General features: G+C 41.1%; 1 protein-coding gene across 14 annotated transcripts in view; it reads right to left on the bottom strand.

Moving 5' to 3' along the window:
- Positions 1-24,676, bottom strand: part of DYRK1A (dual specificity tyrosine phosphorylation regulated kinase 1A) — a 139,543-nt gene that overhangs the window by 17,695 nt on the left and 97,172 nt on the right. For 10 of the 14 annotated variants that reach the window (XM_087966775.1, XM_087966767.1, XM_087966768.1 and 7 more), the window contains one exon: positions 7,251-7,450. In XM_087966775.1, the coding sequence (XP_087822901.1) occupies positions 7,251-7,373 (123 nt within the window). In that variant the 5' untranslated portion in view covers positions 7,374-7,450. Of the gene's footprint in view, positions 1-7,250; positions 7,451-9,482; positions 9,627-24,676 lie in introns of all 14 variants that reach the window. The other 4 variants (XM_087966773.1, XM_087966774.1, XM_087966777.1 and 1 more) reach the window with 1 other exon arrangement.

Below are 24,676 nucleotides of genomic sequence, written 5' to 3'. Positions count from 1 at the left end.
CAGAAGGTCCAAGCTGTCATAGGCTGGCAAGCCCCTGCACAGCCAAAGATATACAATGTTTCCTGGGCTTTGCTAACTTCTACAGAAAGTTGTGATCATAAAGCCAAGTCCCAGACCCAACTGATAAAGAAAGGAGTTAAATTTTCTTGGCTATCTACACAACAAATAGCATTTGAAGAGTTAAAGCAGCTTTCTGCATGCCAGCCCATCCTTCAGCACCCAGACACATCAGAGATTGTTGTTCAAGTAGACATTTCAGATATGGCCATTGGCACTGTTCTTTTACAAAAGAGTGAGGGAGAAAACAGCCTTCTGCCTTGCACTTTCTTTTCTAGAGCCCTGACTGCCCCAAAACGGAAATATGACATTTTTAATAGGGAGCTCCTTGCTGTTAAATCTGCATTCCAACACTGGAGACATCTTCTAGAAGAGTGGCCCTCAGCCTTTTGGGCACCAGGGACTGGTTCCGTGGAAAGAAGATGCCGTCTGTATCCCATGGATTTGCTTGTTTCTGCAGCCTGGTCGCTGGCATGCTACAGACCAGTGCTGGTCCACAGACTGAGGATTGGGGACTCCTGTCCTAGAAGAAGCACACTATCCTACGCACAAGAATCTATACACCCTGCAACAGACAAAACTGCTTTCATCCAGACAAATGAAATTGAGTCAATTCTTCTCACATTTTGATTTTTACATTACGTACATCCCAGGCTCCAAGAACTTCATGTCAGATGCGCTCTCTTGCAAATGAGAATATTCTCTCATTCAACAGACTCCCAACACCAGGAACAATTCTACAACCTTCTAATTTCCAGTATCAACAGCCATCATCAGCCATTGAGAGGTTGGGAACAACCAACTCCACCAGGACTTTATCACCAGGATAAAGAGTCAGCAGCAACTAGACTGCATCTCATGGATAGGGTACATGACCTCAAGGAAACCCCAGCAAATACTGTAACCCTGTTCGTGATGAAGGGAGGAGCCCTGAAACACAAGGGCAAAATAGTAGTTTCCTCACCCTCTTGAGCAGGAAAGAGGTTCTGCACTTTTGCCATGAAAATCAAACAGCAGGGCACGGTGTATGTTCAAAACTCTGCGCAGAACCTTAAAGAGACTTTTGGTGGCCTGGGATGACAGCAAACATCAAGAAATATGTGGCCTCTTGCCACACATGCAGGAGGGACAAACCCCTCCATTAAGCCTGTAGGGCTCTTGCAGTCGCTATCAAACCACCCCACCATGGCATACAGACTCTTTAGATTTCATCAATTTACCCACTGTCCAAGGCTTCATTACAATTCTGGTGGTGATAGGTGGCTCATTTCATACCCTGCAAGGGATTGCCTTATGCCAAAGACACAACCCAGCTTTTTCTAGGCCACGTCTTTTGCTACCACAGCATGGTCTCAGCACTGATTTCAGACAGAGGCAAACAGTTCCAATCTAGATCTTGGAAAGCACTTTTCTTCTAGATATCAAGGTCAATCTATCCTCAGCTCATCACCCTGGCATGAATGGGGAAGCTAAACAAACCAGCTGCCCCAACAGTATTTTAGATGCTACTGCACCTACAACCAAGACAACTGGCCATTGTTATTACCACTTGCATAATTTTCTTACAAGAAGTTGCTGCACCCATTGACTTCAATGACACCATTTCAAGCCATGAATAACACACATTCTGACCACCCTTTACTGGACTCATCTGTCCCAGAGGCTGTTGACTTCTTACAGGAACAACTTGCTGCCGAAAACTTTTTGAAGCAGGAGTTTGAGCAAGCAAAACAGACTTACAATAAAGCAGTGGGATGCCCATCACCAGGATGGTCCATCCATAGCAGTAAGAAACAAGGTTTGGCTCTCTAACAAGTTCTTAGCAACTTCAAGATCTTCCAAGAAGCTAGGTGCTAAATTTCTCCAACAAATCAACCCTATAGCCTTCCACCTCCAATTACATCCATCAATGAAGATGCATCCAGTATTTCACCTATCCTTCCCCTCCAAGAATGTCTCCCCAAGTGCAATACTATTCCAGTGTTCTCCTCCACCACCAGTCATAATGGGGTGGGGTGGGGGGCAGAATACAAGGTAGAAGAAATACTAGACCAGGGGTGTCAAACTGGTGGACCACGGGCCGGATGGGTCACATGCAGGTCACGCCTACCCCAGCTCCATGAATGGGAAAAATATTGTGAAACATCATGTGACGGCAACATGATGCCATGAGTTTGACACCCGTGTACTAGACTCTAGGAAAAAAGGTAAAGGCATTTGTGTTTGAATCATTGGAAAGGCTCCTGGGAAAATGCCCCTGATGCTCATGCCCCTGGTTTGTCAGTTTAACCAGCACTTCCCTGACAAGTCATTGTGGACCAAGCTCCAGCTCTCCATCCAGTTTCGTTGGAGGAACCTGTTGAGGAATAGGTTAACCAGCCCCTCTGGATTGCGCCAGGGAGAAGCGGGATCCTTGCCACAATGGGCCTACCACATCCGGCCTTCAACTCCCAAGCAGGGAAGAGGAAACCTCTAACAATGTTTTTGTGTTGCAGCAACCACTACCTGGCTTGCCAGCTACTTCAAATGCGGGGGAGCCGAATTCCTTTGAAACCACTTTCCTTCCCTCTTTGCCAAGTTCCCATGAGAACTCAGATTTTGAGGAGGAAAGAACTATAGAAGAACCCATGGAAGGGGGGAGCAAAGTGGAGGGTGGATGTAGGAGATGAACAGGCTGAGCCTGAGGGAAGAGTGAAATGCATCATCACTCTCAAACCCCTTCATACCACTAGAGTCCAGCTGATCTTGAATTCCATTGACTTATCTACCACCAATTTGCTCTGACCCTTAGTAGCTCAGTTCTTGTAGCTAACATAAGCTTGCAATGAACCTTTATATTCATTTTGAACTGTCTGGACTTCTGATTTCCTGCGCTTGACAGAACTAAGGAAGATGAAGCAGAAGAAGAGACGCTTAGAAAGCTACTGTAGGATGATAAGCAGCGAATCCCAATATGAGAGACGACTGCTATTGTGGCAGTAAGAGCAGCAATGCTTTTGTAGTTGTCTACCCTTATTGGAAGTACAAGGAGGGTTCTGGCGATTATTTAGAGTTATTGTGAAGAATATACTTGTCAATCTTATCTGCTCTAAGTTGAACTCCAGCTCTAAGTTGAACTCCAGGCAATTATTGGGACCAGGTCTAGCTCAATTATCTAGGGAGAGTCTGATCCTATTGCTGTTCTTACTACCATAAGATAGGCCCAAGCAAGAGGATAGGGTCCTTGGGGCCATTAGAACAGCAACTTCTGTAAGCTGCATGCCTTTCTGGTCAATGAAGGGAAGGAAAATGAGATTAGGCTCTGACAGTAGTTAATTTCTCTTTGAGAGAATGAATAATTCCACCATCATCTCTTAAGGAAGCTGTGGTCTGCCCAGGAGGCCATCACTATATCTCATGATACTGGACAATTTTTATGACCTCTACATTTGATTATTGTAATGTGCTCTGCATAGGGCTGCCCTTAAAGAATTGGAAGTTTCAATTAATGAAGAACGTGATGCTGCAGGCAATTAATTCAGGCAATTAATTCACCCAGCATACATGACATTTATTAACATGAATTGCACTTCTGGGTGCAATTTAAGATACTAATTGGCACTTTTAAAGCCCTTCATGGTTTAAGACCGGGTTACTTAACAGACAGATCCTCCCCAAATATCCCCCTGATATGCACCTAGGTGCATGCCACAGGTATTCTTGGCTAGGAAGTATTGGCTGGTGGGACTTAGGAGAGCCTTTTCTGATGGCATCTGCCCTTTGGAATATCATCCCCATGATATTATACTGTCCCTCTCTGTAGCTCTGGGTGTGTAACAAGGCCACCTTCAGGCTATGCTGAATTGTTTGGATGCTGTCCAGCTGCTATGGGGTTTTACTTATTTTATTGTAATACACCTATCAACATGGATGTGAGCCTGATGGCAATATAAATTGAATAAATAAATAAAGATTCTGGTGTTAATTTTAAAATCTTAAACAAATCAGGACTTGAATAGTTGAAATACATCTCCCACTATAACTTATCCAGATACCCAGATCAGAAAAAAAGTGGATTTAAAATGCTTCTACTGCAAGTAATTTGGTACCTAATCAACAAGTGATGAGTACTCAGGCAATAGAACTTTCTCTCCACTAGAATATGTCTCCATTCTCTTAGTATTTAAGAAAGATGAATCTATTTGTTAACCTTTTAATTAATCAATTAAATTGTTAATTGATTTTAACAATACTGATTTTAATATGATTTTACTGACTAGATCAAACTCTTACATTTATATTAATTTATAGGCCAATGTACACTGCTCAAAAAAAATAAAGGGAACACTTAAACAACACAATGTAACTCCAAGTCAATCACACTTCTGTGAAATCAAACTGTCCACTTAGGTAGCAACACTGATTGACAATCAATTTCACATGCTGTTGTGCAAATGGAATAGACATCAGGTGGAAAGCATAGGCAGTTAGCAAGACATCCCCAATAAAGGAGTGGTTCTGCAGGTGGTGACCACAGACCACTTCTCAGTTCCTATGCTTTCTGGCTGGTGGTTTGGTCACTTTTTAATACTGGCGGTGCTTTCACTCTAGTGGTAGCATGAGACGGAGGCTACAACCTATACAAGTGGCTCAGGTAGTGCAGCTCATCCAGGATGGCACATCAATGCGAGCTGTGGCAAGGTTTGCTGTGTCTGTCAGTGTAGTGTCCAGAGCATGGAGGCGCTACCAGGAGACAGTCCAGTACATCAGGAGACGTGGAGGAGGCCGTAGGAAGGCAACAACCCAGCATTAGGACTGCTACCTCTGCCTTTGTGCAAAGAGGGACAGGAGGAGCACTGCCAGAGCCCTGCAAAATGACCTCCAGTGGGCCACAAATGCGTATGTGGCTGCTCAAATGGTCAGAAACAGACTCCATGAGGGTGGTATGAGGACCCGATGTCCACAGGTGGGGGTTGTGCTTACAGCCCAACACCGTGCAGGACGTTTGGCATTTGCCAGAGAACACCAAGATTGGCAAATTTGCCACTGGCGCCCTGTGCTCTTCACAGATGAAAGCAGGTTCACACAGAGCACATGTGACAGACGTGACAGGGTCTGGAAAGGCTGTGGAGAACGTTCTGCTGCCTGCAACATCCTCCAGCATGACCGGTTTGGCAGTGGGTCAGTAATGGTGTGGGGTGGCATTTCTTTAGGGGGTTGCACAGCCCTCTATGTGCTCGCCAGAGGTAGCCTGACTGCCATTAGGTACCGAGATGAGATCCTCAGACTCCTTGTGAGACCATATGCTGGTGCGGTTGGCCCTGGGTTCCTCCTAATGCAAGACAATGCTAGACCTCATGTGGCTGGAGTGTGTCGGCATTTCCTGCAAGACGAAGGCATTGATGCTATGGACTGGCCCGCCCGTTCCCCAGACCTGAATCCAATTGAGCACATCTGGGACATCATGTCTTGCTCCAGCCACCACTGCACCAGACTGTCCAGGAGTTGGGGGATGCTTTAGTCCAGGTGTGGGAAGAGATCCCTCAAGAGACCATCCGCCACCTCATCAGGAGCATGCCCAGGCATTGTAGGGAGGTCATACAGGCCCGTGGAGGCCACACACACTACTGAGCCTCATTTTGACTTGTTTTAAGGACATCACATCAAAGTTGGATCAGCCTGTAGTGTTTTTTTCCACTTTAATTTTGAGTGTAACTCCAAATCCAGACCTCCATGGGTTGCTAAATTTGATTTCCATTGATAATTTTTGTGTGATTTTGTTGTCAGCACATTCAACTATGTAATGAACAAAGTATTTAATAAGAATATTTCATTCATTCATATCTAGGATGTTTTATTTTTGTGTTCCCTTTATTTTTTGAGCAGTGTAATTTATATACTTGTGATAAAGACAGAATTTCACTTTTTACTTGAATTACATATTACTCTACATTTGCAAATACAGTACACTAACATTTCCTTTAAAATTTTATATTAAATGATCAGAGAGTGAATTTTATCAAACTTAGTACTTTTAATTTCCCATTAATAACAAATATGATCTGTGCATGGATTTCCGTTTGACCACTAGATGGAGCTGTAGCATTAAAAAATATTTTAATCGGATTTCTTCTGATCAGTCTTCGATTGAATCAAAGACACATTTATAAATGTTCACAACTTTGCTTGCTCAGTAATTTTAAACTAAAGAATTTATCAAGAGTCTGTTGTTTTCAGTAGTAGTTTCTTCACAGTAATATGGCAGTGATACAATTTATTTAAAATATAAGACAAAATTGCAGGTGACAGTGGCTGATTGGTCTAACGAATGTTCATTTGCTGAATGATAAGCAAGTAATAACAACATTAGACATGAAGATATTAGAGAAGTTGATAAATTGTTTGTACTGCACAGTACAATACACTGAGCAAATCCACACATGTGAATCAATGGGACATGCAATTGCCCAGCATCCAAATTTGATCACGTGACCCTGGGGACGCTGCAATGATCATGTAAAAAACAACTGTAAGTCACCTTTTTCAGTACTGCTGTAACTTCAAGTGGTCACTAAACAAATGGTTAAGTTGAGGAGTACCTGTATCTAATTTAGATTTGCTATCTAACAGAAAAGAATTAAGAAGTTCAACATAGCGTGAAGATAATTAAGAACAAAACTATGCAAACATAAAATCAGAATGTGATCCCAAGTGTCCCATAGAACCCCAATACAAATATTAAGTAAGATCGCACCAGTTGCCAGTTGATGGATTCCAAGTCTACTTATTATGTTCTCAATTTTTTTTTTTGCTCTTTTAAAATAGAGCAGACATAATGAACATATTTTCTATAATTTACATTAGGTACCTTTACAGTTGCCTTTTCAGGTATGAATGAAATAGAAAATGAATAAAGTTGAATCTTGACTACACTACTTTTGCTAAGCAGCCCCTTGGGCAAAATATTGCAAATAACTATGTTGGTTAAAAAAAGTCTACTGCAATCACAGTGATTCATGGCAATATAAATTAAAAAAAAAACATTCCTTGCAGAAAGTGAAATATACTTATAGCAGAATTTGTATGTTACTTCAAACCAATTTTTCCAAATGCTTAGCACAAAGATGAGTTGAATTATACAGAAGCTGTTAATAGAAGAATGTGCCCCCTGTTTTAAGTAAAATGCTATTTTACAAGTGTTAAAGTTAACATACCTGGTTAGCAGGAGGCTGCTGAATCTGATCAGCATATGGTAAGGCAGAAACTTGTTGGTCGCTTATGTTCTGCTGTCGACGATCACTGTACTGCTGATGTGAATGGGACATCTGTCCAGCCATCTGAAGGCCAGCCGCATGGAATGAAAATGATGGTGCAAGCCGAACAGTTGAAGGTTTGCATGCTGAAGTCTCTCCTCCTAGAAATGACAGCACAACAGTTCAGTATAGTTTTCTTACTTCATCTATAATCTATCTTCACATTAAACATACAAACAGACATAGAGATATTTATCTAAGTTTTGTTTAAAACAAAGACAAAATGAGTTAAAACTGCATGCCCACAAGTCATGTGTACACATTTTTTAAAAAAATAAGTGGATGGGAAGCAATGAAACATGCACTCAATGTAATTATGAATCCCTTGTTTGCTATCAATTTTTCTTCTCCATAAATGTTCCTCTTTTCAATCCTATCACAGCAGATAATTCTCATGAAGTTAGAATCTGACTGAAATGCCATTTATTTTAAAACAAATTCATATTTGAAAGAAAAAAATGAAGTTTTGTTTTAATGGACTATCTGAAGGAAGTTCAGTTGCATATAGTCCTTGACTTATGACCACTTTTTAAACAATGGTTCAAAGTTATGATGGCCTTGGAAAAAATAACTTACAACCTATATTCACACTTATGACAGTTGCACCATCCCTGTGGTCATATAATTGCAATTTGCACTTGGCAACTGCCTTGCATTTTTGACCAGTTGCAGCATCCTAAGGTCACATGATTGCGATCTGCAAACTTTTTGACAATTTGCAACACAAGGTGCCTATTGGGGAAGCTGAATTTGCTTAATAACTGCAGTGTTTCATTTAATGACCACCATAAAAATTGTTGCAAAATCAACCCACTTGATTTATGACCACAATGACTTGTGTTCGAAATTTTGGTCCCAATTGTGATGATAAGTCAAAAACTGTTTGTATTAACAAATTTCACAAGTACTGAACTATTAACTATTGATAACTACAATATCAATGAATTTCATAACTACTCACTTGAAGTGATTTGCGTTATAGAATTACAAAAATAATATAAATTACACTGTTTGTATTGTGACACCACTGCACAAATGAAATTATAGTCTTCCTTTAATGATATTTGGGACTAGAAACTCCATCATTAAGCCAAAAAATCTTGTCACTGTGCTTAACAGTAGCACTTCCAGCAACTAAAGGAGAATTGTGCAGGTTGTTAAGCAAGGACCTCATGTGACTGTGACTTGCAACTTCTTGTTGGCTTCCCCTTGACTTTGCTTGGCAGAAACCAGCAGGGAAGATTGCAAATGATGATCATGTGATCGTGGTAATTGCTGCAACATTGTTAAGTATGAGCTCCAGTCATAACTACTACTCATTCAGTGCTGTCATAAGTTCAAATGGACGCTGATTGAGTGGTTGTTAAATGAGGGGCACCTGTAATCAATTAGAAAACTGATTCATTCGATGCAAAATCCACTGCAATTGAGGTCTGAAAAATCAAGAGTTTACTGTAATAAGTTGAAAAGAGATAGGCAACCAACATATGGGTGTCTTCTACCAAATTCTCTCCCAATCCCCTAGCCCCAAAAGCCAGTCCCAAAAGTAGGTGGTTTTGCTGAGTGCCACAGATTGTGACTAAAAAGGAAGGAGAATCTCCAAAGATTAGATGGAAGCACTCCCATCTACTTGTCATTTTTTAACCAACCTTTCAAGCTGTTATCTTCCACACACTTTTATCTGAATCCAACCAGGTTTTTTCATATATGCACTGAGTTAGCAAAACTGTATAGAGAAAGAAACAAACCTATCCCAACCAACCAAGACAATTCTACAGTTGTCAGCCCTACTAGATCAGGGGTGTCAAACTCACATCATCATGACAGTGTCATGTGACTTTCCCCCCCTTTGCTGGCCATGGCATGGTCAGGCGTTACACATCTGGCCCATGGTCCAGGAGTTTGACAACCCTGTACTAGACCGACAACTCTACAGTAAGGCTGAAACTACTTTTATTAAGATTAGCTATAATAATACTCTTTCAAGTCTGATTATGCTGTGTCTCCTTCCCTTCTTATAGTTCAGTGAGTTAGACAGGCATCTCTACCTGAACCACTTTTGAATGTTATCCTGCTATTCTAAGCTTATAAAATGTGTCAGCCCCTTTTGCCTAGGTAACGGCTCTTGCATACCTCCTCCAAGATCATCCTTCCTTACTCTCTACAAGAGTGATGAAGCAGTTACTGCCTTCAATTGGTATTTGCTGCCACAATCTTCTTTTCCTCCCCTCAACCAGTGGTATAGCAGCAAAGCTGAACAAAGGGAAATGACTTCCCCTGCCAATTAAGAAACACAAGGTCACTTAGCTTAGCATCTGGTGATCAGTTTCAAGAGGTCTAGCTATCCTGAAGCATGTTCTGGACAACATCCCTCTCTAAGATGTAAATGTATATCAAAAATATTTGTTTAGTATCGAAACTGTATTAATATGCATTAGCACCATGTTAAGAGTTATGTTTAAAGAATGACGCTTTCAGAGAGACAGGAGAACAATTAATGGTGCATGTCTTGAGTACATACAAAATAAAATTACCTCCCTCAACTCTGATTATTCATTACAGCTAGGTTGTATATGGGATATACATACACACAATTCTGTACACTTTCTGAGAAGGTACTGAATTTTCAACTTAAGTATATATCTGCTTTACTTGGTCGTAAAACAGTAGGTTTTATTGGAGAATTGGTATGTGCCTCCATTAATAACTTTTCTTTTTCACATTTAGGTGAGAAACTTGTTTAAATCCTTATTTTTTTTGTTAATGCTTTCAAACTTAGTAAGTTTTTCAATTTAAATGTTATTTAATGTGTAACAATCTTGTGGGAATCTGGTTCTGCTGTTCCATTCCAGAGTGCATCAACTTTTAGCCCAACCTAAGATAGTATTCTATTTTTTTAAACAGAAAGTTATATTATTTCAATCTGGTGCTTATTTTGAAATTCTTGAATATTAAAAACTTATTAACACAGAAATTGGGGAGCCAATTATTTGCTGAGGTGGCTCCATTGCTCTTAATATTTACTGTCCTCCCTTAGTTTTTAATAACAGGCTTTAAAAATTTTCAGATTGTAAATTTTCAGATATATTATTGTTTTATAATTTTGTTGTATGCCATCCAGTCACTTTTTTTTTTTGAGATGGGCAGCCCTATAAATTGGATGGATGGATGGACCGATTGACTATCAAAAATGTTTTAAGGGATTGCCAATAATGACGTGACAATGCTCTGCATTGAAAACAGAGATGTACTATTTCTGTGAATCATTTTAGCCCAAACATCTAAAATAGCATTCATTTCATAAAAAGTACAATATTGTTGCCCAGCTTTTCTCCACACAACATTAAGCATAACACAACATCCTTGCTACATTTTTAAAAAATTTCCATTATAGAACAGAGGTTATCTGGGGATCTTTGAAGTGCAGGACAAGATGAAGCTCAACCACATATAACTAAAATTAGACTAGAGCATCAAGTCTTTCACCAGTTAACAGTTACATAAATTTTGGACCTGTCGTGTAAAGAAGAGCACAAAGAGCAGGCAAATTCAGTCAGTGGTGGCAGAAATGAAGATGCTGCTCATTTTTGGGGGGGTGTTACAGAGCTTAATTTTTTTTTCAATCTGATAAACATCTATATAAAGCTTTCAGAAGAGGCTGTCCACTATGGTGAAATATCCACATGTTGATGGGTATCCAGCGATTAATCTTCTAATAGGTCCTAATGGAGATGCAAAAAACTCAGTGAGAAGCTAACCTCACCCTAATCCTGGAAAATGTCAGAATTTGAATGGGGAAGATTAGTCTTAAACACAACCTAAGCAGGCACCAATACTTATTGATTCTAAGATTATCTTTACATTATACGCTATCCATAAAAAATGGGCTAACCATTTTTGGGGAGAGGACTATTGGGGAGTCATAATTCTTGGTAGAAGAACATATGGTAAAAGATGGAACAGATGCCAGTTATGCCTAGGGAGGTTTTTGCTCAGCTTGTGCTAGTCTACCAATTGTGGCTCTCCTTAAAACAGGATGTACCGGGGACCATCACTCATGATTCTTGTGATACATTGTTTAGTTTATGCTTGAAGGCCATCCAGAAACTTCTGCTGCCACAAAGTTCAATGGACTGTGCACTTCTTGCTAGCTTGTGATACTGCCATATTACACTACAGCTGTTTCTAACTACAATTCAAGGTTATAGCCATACCATTAAAGTCCTATATGGCTAGAGGTCTAAGTATGTTTTTCCCATATAGATTCTGTCCACCCACTACAAAAAAAGATAGAATTTTATATGACAATAAAATTTGCCATGTTTGATATAGGGAACTAGGCACCAAGAAAAGCTATGTAAAATACAACTCTCTTATAGGTATGTAGTAAAAAACTGCTGTCACAAACATTCTTGTCTAGTCTTCCAAAATAATTCTTGGTATATTTACAATGATGTAGGTCCATTGGAATTTCAAGTAATTTGTAGAATCATTGTGCTTGTTTTTAGGAGGCTTTAAAACACGTTTTCTCTATCTTCTACATTTTCAGCTTCAGACAGAAATTGGAGATCAATGGAGATATGGAAAGATGGAACAGAAAATATGTAAAATTTCTGTAAATGCTATATGCAACTGAAAGAAAATATTTTTCAAAGTCTTTATGATAATATTACAGTATTTGCGTAACATTGAGAAGAGGCAAGATTTGAAACATGGGCAATATTTATTTTTAGCATTCCTGATGCTAAATTACTACAGTATAACATCATTTCTTTATAAAATGTTTTATGTATCTTCATAAAAATAAAGCACACTTTATTCAGACAATAATGAATTGATTGGCTGAATTTCTCTTAAATTGTTTTTAATTTTTGTTACAAACTGTTGAATTATAATGAATGTAAGCATTTCTTCCATTCTGTAGCAGGAGACACAGGTCTCATCATGAGGATGATTTTTCCCTGCATTCAAAATCAGGGTCATATGTTCCTGCTGAAAGCTCCCACTTTATCACATCTGAAAGTGGGCAACTGATGGACAGAAACTACTCTGATGATGAAGGCCTCAACAATGCTGACCAAGTCTCTATACCAGGTCTGTTCCAACCAGCCATCTTCAGGTCGCTCCTTTTCAAGGCGAAAAAAGCCACAGGGCGAGGCTTGGTTCCTGAACCACAGGAGCCTACTGACCCTTCTGAGGACCCCAATGACCCACTATTTTCAGAAAAAACAGTAACAGCAGATGTCATCCCTGCGCCAAAGATGTTCACCACTGTCATCCAAAGGCAATGGTCATCCCTTGGGTTGGATCCAAGCCCTTCCTCCCTGGACAAGATGTTCAACATGGGAGGAGATCTAGCCAAAGCCCTGGAAGTGCCTGATGTTGATGCCCCAGTTGCAGCCCTGCAAGGCACCACTGACATCCCTGGGGAGGCTGAAGACTCGCTGAAGGCGGAGGACAAGAGGCTGAGCAAATGTTGCAGAAAACACACCTGTCGGCAGCATGAGCAGTGAGGGCCTCCACAGCCGCATCTTTCTTTAACAGGGCCTCTCTTATCTGGCTCCAGGAGCTGCAAGAGAGAATTCCACTGGACGATGTCAGATCACACCAACATGTGAACAAGTTATTAGCAGCAGTGGAATTTTCAGCCAATGCCACCCTCAGTGCAGACAGATTTGCATCTAGGGCAATAGGGGGAACTGTTACCTCTCATCGCCTGCTCTGGCTAAGGCAATGGCAGGCTGACATGAGACATAAGTGGAGGTTGGCCACTGCCCCCTTTAAGGGGGACAAGTATTTGGAGAGGCTCTGGACAAGGTTCTGGTGGACTCCAAGGACAAGGGGAAGGTCTTGATGTCCAGGTCCAGAAGGGGCGACTTCAGACCAACACCCTATGTCAGACGCTCCTATTATAGGACCCAGGAAGCAGGAGAAGGGTTCTCTTGGCCACAGAGGCCTTTCGTCCCCAGGCAGGAGAAACCCCAGGAGAGGTAAAAGTCACCCATTTACCAATAAGCGGCCCTTTCGAGGGGGTGGGGGTTGTTCCTTCCGACGCCCCAGATAAACTTGATGTCAACCCTCCCATTGGGGGACGTCTGGCATTATTTGCCAGGTGTTGGGAGGAGGTAACCACAGACGCCTGGGTCCTGGAGATGGTCCACTCGGGCCTATCCACAGACTTCCTTTCTATACCCCCGAGGTTTTTCATTTGTTGTCCTGTCTCTGGCAATAGAGAAAGAAAGGCCCCTATGGAAACAGCTATTCAGCACCTGCTGGAAATTCAGGCTATTCAGCCGGTGCCTGAGAGCCAACAGGGCATGGGATTTTATTCCATCTTATTTGTAATCCCCAAAGCCTCGGGGGGATGGAGGACAATTCGGACTTGAAGCGTCTTAACCGCCAGGTGAAATACAGGCGATTCGCTCCAGTCTATTCTGGAGGGAATTAGGGAAGGGGACTTCCCAACCTCCATAGATTTAATGGAGGCCTACCTCCATGTCTCCATTATTCCAGCCCATCGACAGTTCCTCAGGTTCTGCTATAATGGAAGGCACTATCAATACAGGGCCTTGCCCTTTGGACTCTCATCAGCCCCCAGGTCATTTATGAAGCTGTTGGCAGCCCACCTTAGGGCAATTCCAGTACGAGTCCAGTGTTACCTGGATGATATACTGGTCCAGTCATCTTCCCCATCTAGGGCAGCAGAGGATTTGGAAATCACCATTCAGGTGCTCCAAGAGCATGGCTTCTCTGTCAATGAAGCCAAAAGTCACTTCACTCCCATCAATACATTACTCCATCTGGGAGCTGTAATATATACCATTTCTTGCAAGGTGTACTTATCCCAGGAATGTCAGGAGAGTATCAGGGAGTTAATTGGGCAAGTAAAATCCAAACCTAGAGTGTCCCTGGCTATGCTTTCCAAGCTCCCGGGAAAAATGATATCATGCATTAATATAGTGCCCTGGGCTAGATTGCATGCCAGGTCACTCCAATTGTTTCTTCTGCCTTATCAGAAGACAGGTGAGAATTGTTCCCTCTTGCAGGTCAGATTAACTCCGTTGGTCCTTAAATCTCTACAATGGTGGTCATCTGAGGTGCTTTCCATGGGACTCTTCTTCACAGAACTGGACAGGTTAGTGCTGGCCATGGATGCCAGTCTTTATGGCTGGGGAGCCCACCTTCAATCCAGGGTGGTCCAGGGACAATGGTCCCAGGTGGATTTGGGCCATAATATCAACTGGCTAGAGCTTCGAGCGGTCCATTTGGCCCTGACACAACTAGAGGATGCTGTCTCAGATAAGGACATCCTGATCTTGACTGACAATGTGTCAATCAAGGCACACATTAACTGTCAAGGTGGGACACATTCAGGGCCCCTGATGCTAGAGGCAGAACAACTCTGCTTATGGGCAGAGACACACCAGGTATCGCTCAGAGCTGAGCACATTGCAGACGTGGCCAATGTTGAGGCTGGCTGGCTTAGCAGAGCCACCATTGACCATGCAGAGTGGCGTTTGCACCCTGATCGGAGCACTTCGGATGGCAGCAGTGGATCTCTTTGCTTCCCAGGACAACACGCAACTCCCAAGTTTCTACTCCAGGTTTGCGGTTCCAGGGGCGGAGGGAACGAACGCTTTATGCAGCCCTTGGCCATGGGAGCTCCTGTATGCCCTTCCTCCTCTGCCCCTGATCCCGAGGGTCATCCAGAAACTGTTGGAGGAAAGAACAGAACTTATACTTGTAGCCCCTCATTGGCCCAGGAGGCCATGGTTTGCAGACTTAGTAAACCTTTCCATCTCCAGACCTTGGAGGATACCGGAGGACAGAGTGTCAGCCAGGGGCCAATATTACATCCAGAGCCCCAGTGGCTCCAGTTGGCTGTCTGGAGATTGAGCGGGGGGATCTCTGATCCGGGACAACTATTCCTCCAGAGTAATAAGAACTATCCAGGCCTCCAGGAGACCCTCTACCAACCGCATCTATGATGCAACCTGGAAGGCTTTCAGTGAATGGTGTTCTAAGTCTGACATTGTCTCTTCTGGGGCCTCAATTGCCCAGGTGCTGGACTTCCTCCAAGAGGGCCTAGACAAGGGATTTTCACCTAACACTTTGCGAAGGCAGGTTGCAGCCTTGTCCTCTGTTCTGTCCTTGGGGGGAATGGAATCTTTGTCTAGACATCCCATAGTCCGCAGGTTTCTGAAGGGTGCTACAAACCTGAGGCCTCCAGTGGTTCATCAATATCTGACATGGGACCTCTCTAAAGTACTGCAGTCGCTGACTGAGGCCCCATTTGAACCACTGAGGTCAATCCCCTTGCAGTTTTTGTCTTGTAAGTTAGCCTTTCTGGTATCAATCACCTCTGCCAGAAGGATTTCAGACCTGGCAGCTTTGTCTGTCAGGAAAGACCTTTGTGTGTTTCACACCAACTGAATGGTGTTAAGACTAGACCCTTCATTCATGCCAAAGGTGAACTCGTGGTTCTACAGAGCCCAGGAATTAATCTTACCTAACTTTTGTCTGCATCCTGTGCATGCGTTAGAAAGAAGATGGCATACTCTGGACGTTCGGAGGGCTTTGAGGATTTACATTAAGAGAACATTGTCCTTCAGGAGGTCTGAATCCCTCTTTATTTCCTTTCAACCTTCTGCCATGGGCTGCAAGGTGATTCCAACGGCTGTGGGGAGATGGATAAGACTATGCATATCCAAAGCCTACCAATCCCAAGGACTTCAAGGATAAGAGCGCACTCAACAAGGAGTGCAGCCACATCAGCGGCGTGGGCCACCCAGGCCTCTTTGGAGGAGGCTTGCAGGGCAGCTACCTGGGCCTCACCTTCTCCATTCATCAGACACTATAAGCTGGACTCTTTTGCTTCTGCTGAGACAGCTTTTGGACAGAGAGTTCTGCAAAAGGTCCATCATGTATAAGGAATTCGGACTGCACTAGGCCTACCCATAGGACAGCCTGCTTTGGTATGTCCCAATCCTGAATGCTATCTCCTCAACAGCAGAAGGGTCATTGGTTCTTACCTGATACAACCTTTCTCTTTGGATGGAGATAGAATTCAGTCCTACCCATTTGTGATGCGTTCCGAATGTGATGGTATGTTATGATTATAGGAGAACACGTCAGTCTGTCACTATTCCTTCACCGATTTCTGGGGAAGTCCCTAACAGCAGAGGGAGTGTCCTCAAAGTTTTGACAGACCCAGTCCAATCAGCAAGCAGATACTGATCACCCAATCATGAATGCTATCTGCACCCAAAGAGAAAGGTCGTATCAGGTGAGAACCAGCGACCCTTATCTAGAAATGGGTTAGAAAAACAGAATTGCTTTATTTATTTCTAGTGTACAAAATTATAAAACTACCAAAAACATATGGATATATATCTGGGAAAACCAAATTAATACTTAAGGATAGTTGGGCTCTTCAAAGTACTTGACTTACAACAGATCACTTAGTGATAAGTCAAATTTACTATGCCCTCCCACCTATAACTGAGATCTGAAGTTCTGACAGTCTCTCTCCCCCCATGCTCACCTGACCCCATTTTAGGCACTTAACAACTGGTTCACATTTACAGACATTTGTAATGTCCTGCAGTCACATGACTGATTTACAGTGTTTTTGCCAAAAAGGAGAACAACAAAATAAAAACTAAGGCAGAGAGAAAAAAAAATGCCATTGAATAGGGTATTTTCCACTTATTGATCAAATGAGAATAATTGCTGCCTAGATCACTGTTTCCCAACTGAGGCAATTTCTAGATGTGAACACTTCAACTGTCAAAATTCTCATCAATGGCCATGCTGGTTGTGAAAATCTGGGATTTGAAATTCACAAATCCATAAATTCCTTGGATTGCTAACTTGAAATCTAGGGCCTCTAAAATGGAATTGTTTATATAATTAATTAGTACTTTCAAAACTTTCAATTTTAAAAGCACAGAGAATGTGAGACACAAGTAGTATAAAATGATTTTGAATGGATACACAAGAATTTCAGAGAATTCAAATCAGCCTCTGGAAATTTGATAAAAAATGTACAGTGAAACACAACCATTTTCATAATTCTTACAAATATGGAAAATAAAAAAAATCTATTAGAATATAAATTGTGAGCAAATATTATGTACTTTGTAAATTTTAATTTATTAGAAACAAGGGATTTATATCACATCAACTCAAATTAACAAAGTGCACCTGTAATATTTTAAAGAATAAATACAAATACAATATTATTTAATAATGCAGATTAATACATTCTGCTTGGATATTTAACTTTCTGCCTTTATTTATTAGTAATTATTTGACAAAGAGATGAAAAGGACCATACAATTCTATGTCACATTTCTAACTTCAATTGTAACAACTGTCTTTAAAAAGCTATAACTACCTTTATCCCACTTTTAAAATCAAATAAAAAATTGATTTTTCTACAGGCAGCCCTCAACTTACAAACATTTGTTCAGTAATTGTTTGAAGTTACGATGATGCTGAAAAAATTGTGGTTATGACTGGTCCTCAGAGTACCAAAAATATGCAGTATGAAAGATCCCACCAACCCTGCAGTCAAATCATCATAATCTGGGCACTTGGCAACTAGTTCACCTTTACAATGGTTGCAGTACCCCATAATTTGTGACCTGCCCTCCTGGCTTCCCCAGAAAGTCAATAAGGAAGCCAGCAGGATAGGACATAAGTCGCTGGGGTAAATCTCCCCATTTTGTGCACCTTCTACCAGCCTTGCACTCTGATGGCCACTTGTGCACCCCTTGATCCTCACAGTTCCCTCGGATCATCATGTACTCCCACGTGCTTTCCCTAATTCTCCTTATGCCTCCCACATGTACCTTTCCCCAACCTTTGCTGTGCCTCCCTCATATCCTCCCACACACGCATCTTCCCTCAACCAACAGCAGCTGAACTCAAAAGAGTGAGTCAAAGTGTTTTGGGAGTGGAATTGTAGCACATTCCCTATAGTTTCAAGTGTCCTAACTTCTTGGGAACTTAGAGGGGAAAAATTCTAGCCATACACTTGGGTGCATTAGCCTATATAAGTAATATATTTCTGATGACAGGTCAGAGAAGAGAAAAAAAGTAGAGAATGAGATATCAGGTAAGATCACATTCAGGGATTAAGAATCATTTTAAATTACTGATTCATTGAAAGATATCAACTGAAGACAACAGAAAATTGAGATTTATGGGCAACGCAACTTTTGTCCACCTTCTGTAATAATACTTTTTTTTTTTTTTGCAAATATCAGTTAGCTTGCTGCATAATTAGTCAGCCAACTAATTGACCAGGAATCTGCAGGCTCATTTAATATTGTGGTATGGAATAACCTCAGCAAACCAGAAAAGGGGAAGCAGACGGATTGTTCCTGTTTTAGTGGTCAATGTACATCTGGCCACAGCTAGGAATGACTGCCAGGTATATGTTGCAAAAGCCCCAACCAGCATTATAAGCAAGCATGTGTTTCCTAGTACCAGTGATAAGTGACCCCTCCATTTTCACTTTGCATGGATAATGGGGCATAATTGTTTCTCAAGAACAATTAGGACTTAAGTCGATCTGCAACAGGGGATGACTCAGGGCTAACCCCTTCAAGTCACCAGAAATTTTTCTGTAGCCCCTTTTGTACTCTCTGAGCTTAGTTGGGTTTTTCTGCAGACATTTCGTTATATAACTAGATATGATCAGGAAATCATTCCCTTCATACTTATTTTATATCATTCATCCAAGTTTAAGGACCTTTTCCTATAATTGTTTAGTACTATGTATCTTTTTATTTTCATTAGTCTAAACAATCTCATTGTTTTTAGCAAATGTAGGTCCTTTTTTGTAACTCAAGGCAATAGCAATCTGAAACTATTGGGAGAACTATATGTTGAAATTTCATTCAAATTTATAAATAAAATGGGGGTAATTAACTCCATTTATATTCACAATATTAGAATTATTAACTAAGGCAAGAATTAAGCTTCCTATTTTGTTTTATACATACAACAGGAGAAACAATCACTCATATTACAGAAGATGGAGGCCTGCTTATCAATCTTATGCCCTGTTTCTAAAAATCTTAACTTAGATATAAAGATAATTAAAAGAATAGGTGGAAAACATTTTATATATATATGAGAGTGAATAAGGACTTATGAAGTAGTTTACAACTATGGCACCAGAAACAGGAGAGGAAAGTTAATTAACAAAATCAAGTGGGGATTGTGCTGTGTAAGAGTCTTAAAAATATATACAGATATAATCATTTGGATACTTTTGAGTTAGCTCAGTGCAAAAACAATAATTTTATGACCAACCCCTACAACTTTAGCATCCCTCAATCATGTGATCAGCATTGTAGTCTATGTGTTGTTCTATGGCTGACCTTTTGCTTTTCTTCCCTCCCTTGCAAAGCAAACATTTGAAATAAAGGAATTATGAAATAGTAAGCAGGCACACAATGGGGAATACAGATTGCAAGGAATGAGGTGGCACTGGGAGTTGCAAACATGATATGCAAACAGCTGATGCATTTCCCATATGTCTGCTTACTCTCTTGCAATCCCTTCTCTAATCTTTGTACTGGGGGGGAATCAGGCACAGAAGAGATTTCCCACAGAAATCGTGGAGATTGCTTAAATAAGTAGAGGGGGAGAAGAAGAGATAGAAGAAAAAGGGATTACAAGAGAGTGAACAGCAACACAAGGGGGAATACACTGGCTGTTTGCATAGCATAGAATTATAGAGCTGGAAGGGACCTTGGAGGTCTTCTAGTCCAACCCCTTTCCCAAGACAAGAGTGCTTGTACTATCTTGGACAAATGGTTGTCAAACTTTTCTTGAATACCTCTACCAATGAAGCACCCACAAAACTCTAGGTGGCAAGCTGTTCCAGCTGTTCTATTAATCATTGTCACTCCCAAGAAATCCACCGTTAAGAGAGTTCCAGGTGGCATATCTGACAACCTTTTGGAAAACTGCTGTTACGCTTCCTCTAAGCTTTCTCTTCATTAGGATAAACATACCCAATTCCCTTAGTTGCTCATCATGCAATTTAGCCTCCAGACCCCTTATCATCTTTGTTGCTCTTCTCTGCATTTTTTCTACTGCCTCAGCATTATACACCTGCTTATTCTATTGTAATCTCTTTCTCTCCAATGAATATAAATATAAACATTAATTTCTTTGTTATCCCAGCACTCAGGTAAACATTCCAAAGGGTGGGTGGTTAAAAGAGAAACAAAAGCTGAAGGTGTGAAGCTGATTAGTCTTTTCAGCAATATACAGCAGCTGGAAGCCAAATATCCGAGGCAAACATTCCAAAGGGCAGGGGAGTTGGAGAAAGTAAAGTAGAGTAGGGATGATGGGATTTCTTTGTTTGACAGAGCTTCTAGTCCTGATTATGATTGCTAAATGAGGACTACCTTATATGGGCCTTTCATTCAAAATAATAATTTCATATACCTAATTAATATATAAAGATTAAATTGCAAGAAAGACAGGGAGGAAAACAGACAAGGAGAGTAAACGCATATTTTACACTCAGATTAAAACATAGAATAGAAAGAACTACAAAGACCATGAAATTACAGGTGCATTCACAGTATACATAGAGGAGATATAAGGAGACATATGTGGGAGAAGGCCTGGCAGAGCCAAGGGAAGGAGTTTAAAAGGGATCAATTTAGAGTAGCCAGAAGCCAACTAAGTCCAACCTCCCTTGAATGCCTAGACGCTTACCTAACTCTAATAAAATACTGGTCTTTAATTGAGAAGATTCATGTGCATAGGCTTTTGACAATAAATCAATTAATCTGAACCTTCATGTGTGGTCCTGGTTTTTTGTGATCTCACATGACAAATTATGCATTGCAATGTGAATCACTGATGTTGAGATACATACAAAAATGGTTGGGATTTCTATCATGACATGACACACATTTCATTATTTTTTCATCACCATAGTTTGTACCAGTTTATACCATAGTATGTGTATATATTGATAAATAAAACTAAAGTCTCAAGACAACACTACACTTCTGAATAGGGTGAAGATTTACAATTGGATAGTCAATTGTTTTTCATCACTGTAATTTTTACCATTCATCTAAGTGTGCCTATTAATAATTGAAAATAATGTCTCAAAAAGATTCTAGATTGTTTTAGAACAATGCTACAATCATGGATAAGGTGAAGAAAGCAAACATATTTCCTTCTTGGAATAAAGGAAATGAATTTATCCTATATAATGTTAATTAACAGTAAAGGCACATGAACAGTATCAGTGTCATTCCTTGTTCCACAAGATCCTTACCCCCAAAAGTGAAATCTTTGAGACAAGTGTTTGAACAAAGTCTAAGCACACAATATTATGAATAAAAACATAACATTCCTAAGGCACTCTAGACCAGGGGTCCCCAACCACCGGTCTGCGGACCGGTACCGGTCCGCGGAACAACTCCTACCGGGCCGCTGGCTTGCTGGGCGCCGCCATCTTTTTTTGATGAAAAAGTGCTTCCGGTGAGCTTTTCCGGTAGAAAGCTCACCGGAAGCACGTTTCATAAAAAAAGATGGGGCGCCCGTGAGCTTTTCTGGGTAGAAAGCTCACCGGAAGCACGTTTCATCAAAAAAGATGGCGGCGTCAGCGCTTCGGTGAGCTTTCCGGGTAGAAAGCCATTTCTACCGGAAAGCTCACGAGCCTGCCGCATCTTTTTGATGAAAACGTGTTCCGTGAGGTCACTGGAAGCACTTTTTCATCAAAAAAAGATGGCGGCGCCCAGCTGATGCCGGTACCGGGCCGCGGCACCCAGCTGATGCCGGTACCGGGCCGCGGCGTCAAAAAGGTTGGGGATCACTGCTCTAGACGTTCCTTACAATTTGAAATGACTTTGACACTCTAGAGTAAATGTAGCTAAATGAACTGTGTGTGTGTGTGTGTGTGTGTGTGTGTGTGTGTGTGTGTGTGTGTAAAAGTTCTATACATGAACAAATTCACAACTGTTTATCCTACACACTGTATATTTAAAGCAAATCCTCTCATTAAAAGTTCTTCTGCAGTTATTCTTACTTTTCAAGGCTAACTAACCATGCCATTTACAAGCCTCTCAAAAGTATCCTAGAGGTCATATTCCAGATGACCCACTACAGTTCTCACCTTATGACCAGTCACTTAACAACTATTCATAATTATAATAATCCCAAAATGGGTACTTTATATTCATAAAGCACTTCTGCCCATCGTAAAATGGGCTACCTTCCCCAACCCTGCATGGTCATGTTACTTTTTGGGAGCTTGGCAACTGGCTTGCCTTTACATCATTTGCAACATCTGGCAGTCACGTAACCACAATTTGTGACTTTTTTTTTGCAAGTTTCCAACAAAAAATGGCCATTCAGAAGACTAGGTTCACATTTACAAACATGGTATTTAGTTAATGACTATTACAAAACAAGTTGTAAAATCAGGTCTGGTCACACGGGTGCCTTAACTTATGACCATAATGATTTTCAATCAGAAAGCTAATCCCAATTGTGGCTGTTAAGTCGAGGATTTTCTGTACTGAGGTCTTATGAATAGCCATTTGGGACAAGAACTTCTCATCAATGATAGAATGATTTCTTTCCCACAAAAATATGCCTTCTGTTTAATTCTCTCTTACATCATTTAATTCCAAACTTTATATTTGTGCTTCAAATTTCTTGTAAAATAAATTTATCTTTACTGCTTTAATTAATATTTAAAACAAGAAAAACTGTTACCTTTTACTTGTTTACTAGACATTTTAACTGTTTTAATGGCTTTGTGTAGATTTTTAGTATATTTAATACACTCTTTAGTTTATATTTTTATTATTCATAGATTCTGCTTGTATGCCATATCTTAAGAAAGTGCCTTTTCCAAAAAAAACATACATTTCATAATTGAGAGTAACACTGATTTTGGACTTCACTGTTTTTTTAAATCATATACAGGCAGTCCTTGACTTAGGATCAAAATTGATCCCAAAAGTTCTGTTGCTAAGTGAGACAGTTAAGTGAATTTTGCCCTATTTTACAACCTTTCTTGACACACTTGTTAAGTGAATCACTGCAGTTGTTAAGTTAGTAACACAGTTGTTAAGTAAATCTGGCTTCCCCGTTGACTTTTTCTTGTAAGAATGTCACAGAAGGTGATCACATAACCCAAAGTCACTGCAACTATCATAAATACGAGTCAGTTGCTAAGTGTCTTTGATCATGTGACCATGGGGATGCTGTAATGGTGTGAAAAATGTAAGTCACTTTTTTCAGTGCTTTTGTAACTTCAAATGGTTGCTAAATGAAAGGTTGTAAATCGAGGACTACCTGTATTTTACAAGTTAAAGGCAGCCAGTTTTTTGTAGTGGTTAAAGTGGCCGAAAAACTAGAAGACTGTGAGTTCTAGGCCTCTTTTAGGCAGGAAAGCATACTGGGTAACTTTAGGCTAATCGCTCTCTCCGAATACAGTCTACTTCATAGTGTTGCTGTTATGGGAAAAATAGGTAGGCATAAAAAGAAACAGAATAGAACAGAATACTTTATTTGGCCAAGCATGATTAGGCACACAAGGATTTTGTGTTCAATGCAGAAGTTTCTCAGTGTATATGCAAAACAATAGAGGAATAATAATCATAATATAATACCAATTAAGAGCGGATAGTAGAGAAGATGTAAAGGGTATTAATAATATTACAGCCATACAACATGGGTAAATATCCCTAGACATAAAACAATACTGCGAGAAATAGGTGTTCAGCAGAGTGATGGCCCAAGGGAAAAAAACTGTCTTGTGTCTAGATGTTTTGGCATGCAATGCCCTGTAGCAGTGTGCTGAGGGAAGGAGTTGAAACAATTTATGTTCAGGATGTAAGGAGTCTGTAGGTCTTTTTTTTTAAGTGCAAGAGGAAGCAAGCATGGGGGCTGACGGGAGCTGGAGTGCAGCAACTGCTGGCTCTGCCCTTTCCGTCCCACTGTCTGCTTGCTCGTGTCAGCAACAGGCCAAGCTCTCAGCATACCTCATCCTCCACCCCACCCTGCTTGCTGGCCCAGCTAATGCTGGGACACTTCGACGCTGCTGTGGGTACCATGCTGGCTGCCAAGTGGCTGCCCATGCTGCTGGTGGCCTTGTGGGGGCTCTTTGCCCTCCTGGGAGGGTGGGTGGAGGCCGGGGTGTGCCGAGAGCTTGGCCCTGATTGAGGCCACGAGCAAGCAGACAATGGGACTGAGAGAGCAGGGCCGGTGGTAGCTGTCCAAACCCTTTTCACCTTTGCCTGCCTGCAAAGGGGATGCTTTGAAACGGA

The sequence above is a fragment of the Notechis scutatus genome, chromosome 5 (assembly GCF_049901735.1).
Source record: "Notechis scutatus isolate UNSWTSFEM ecotype Mainland chromosome 5, rNotScu1.2, whole genome shotgun sequence".
Classification (NCBI taxonomy): Eukaryota; Metazoa; Chordata; class Lepidosauria; order Squamata; family Elapidae; genus Notechis; species Notechis scutatus.
Note: the sequence above shows the minus strand (reverse complement) of the source record. Positions and strands in the feature narration are given on the sequence as shown.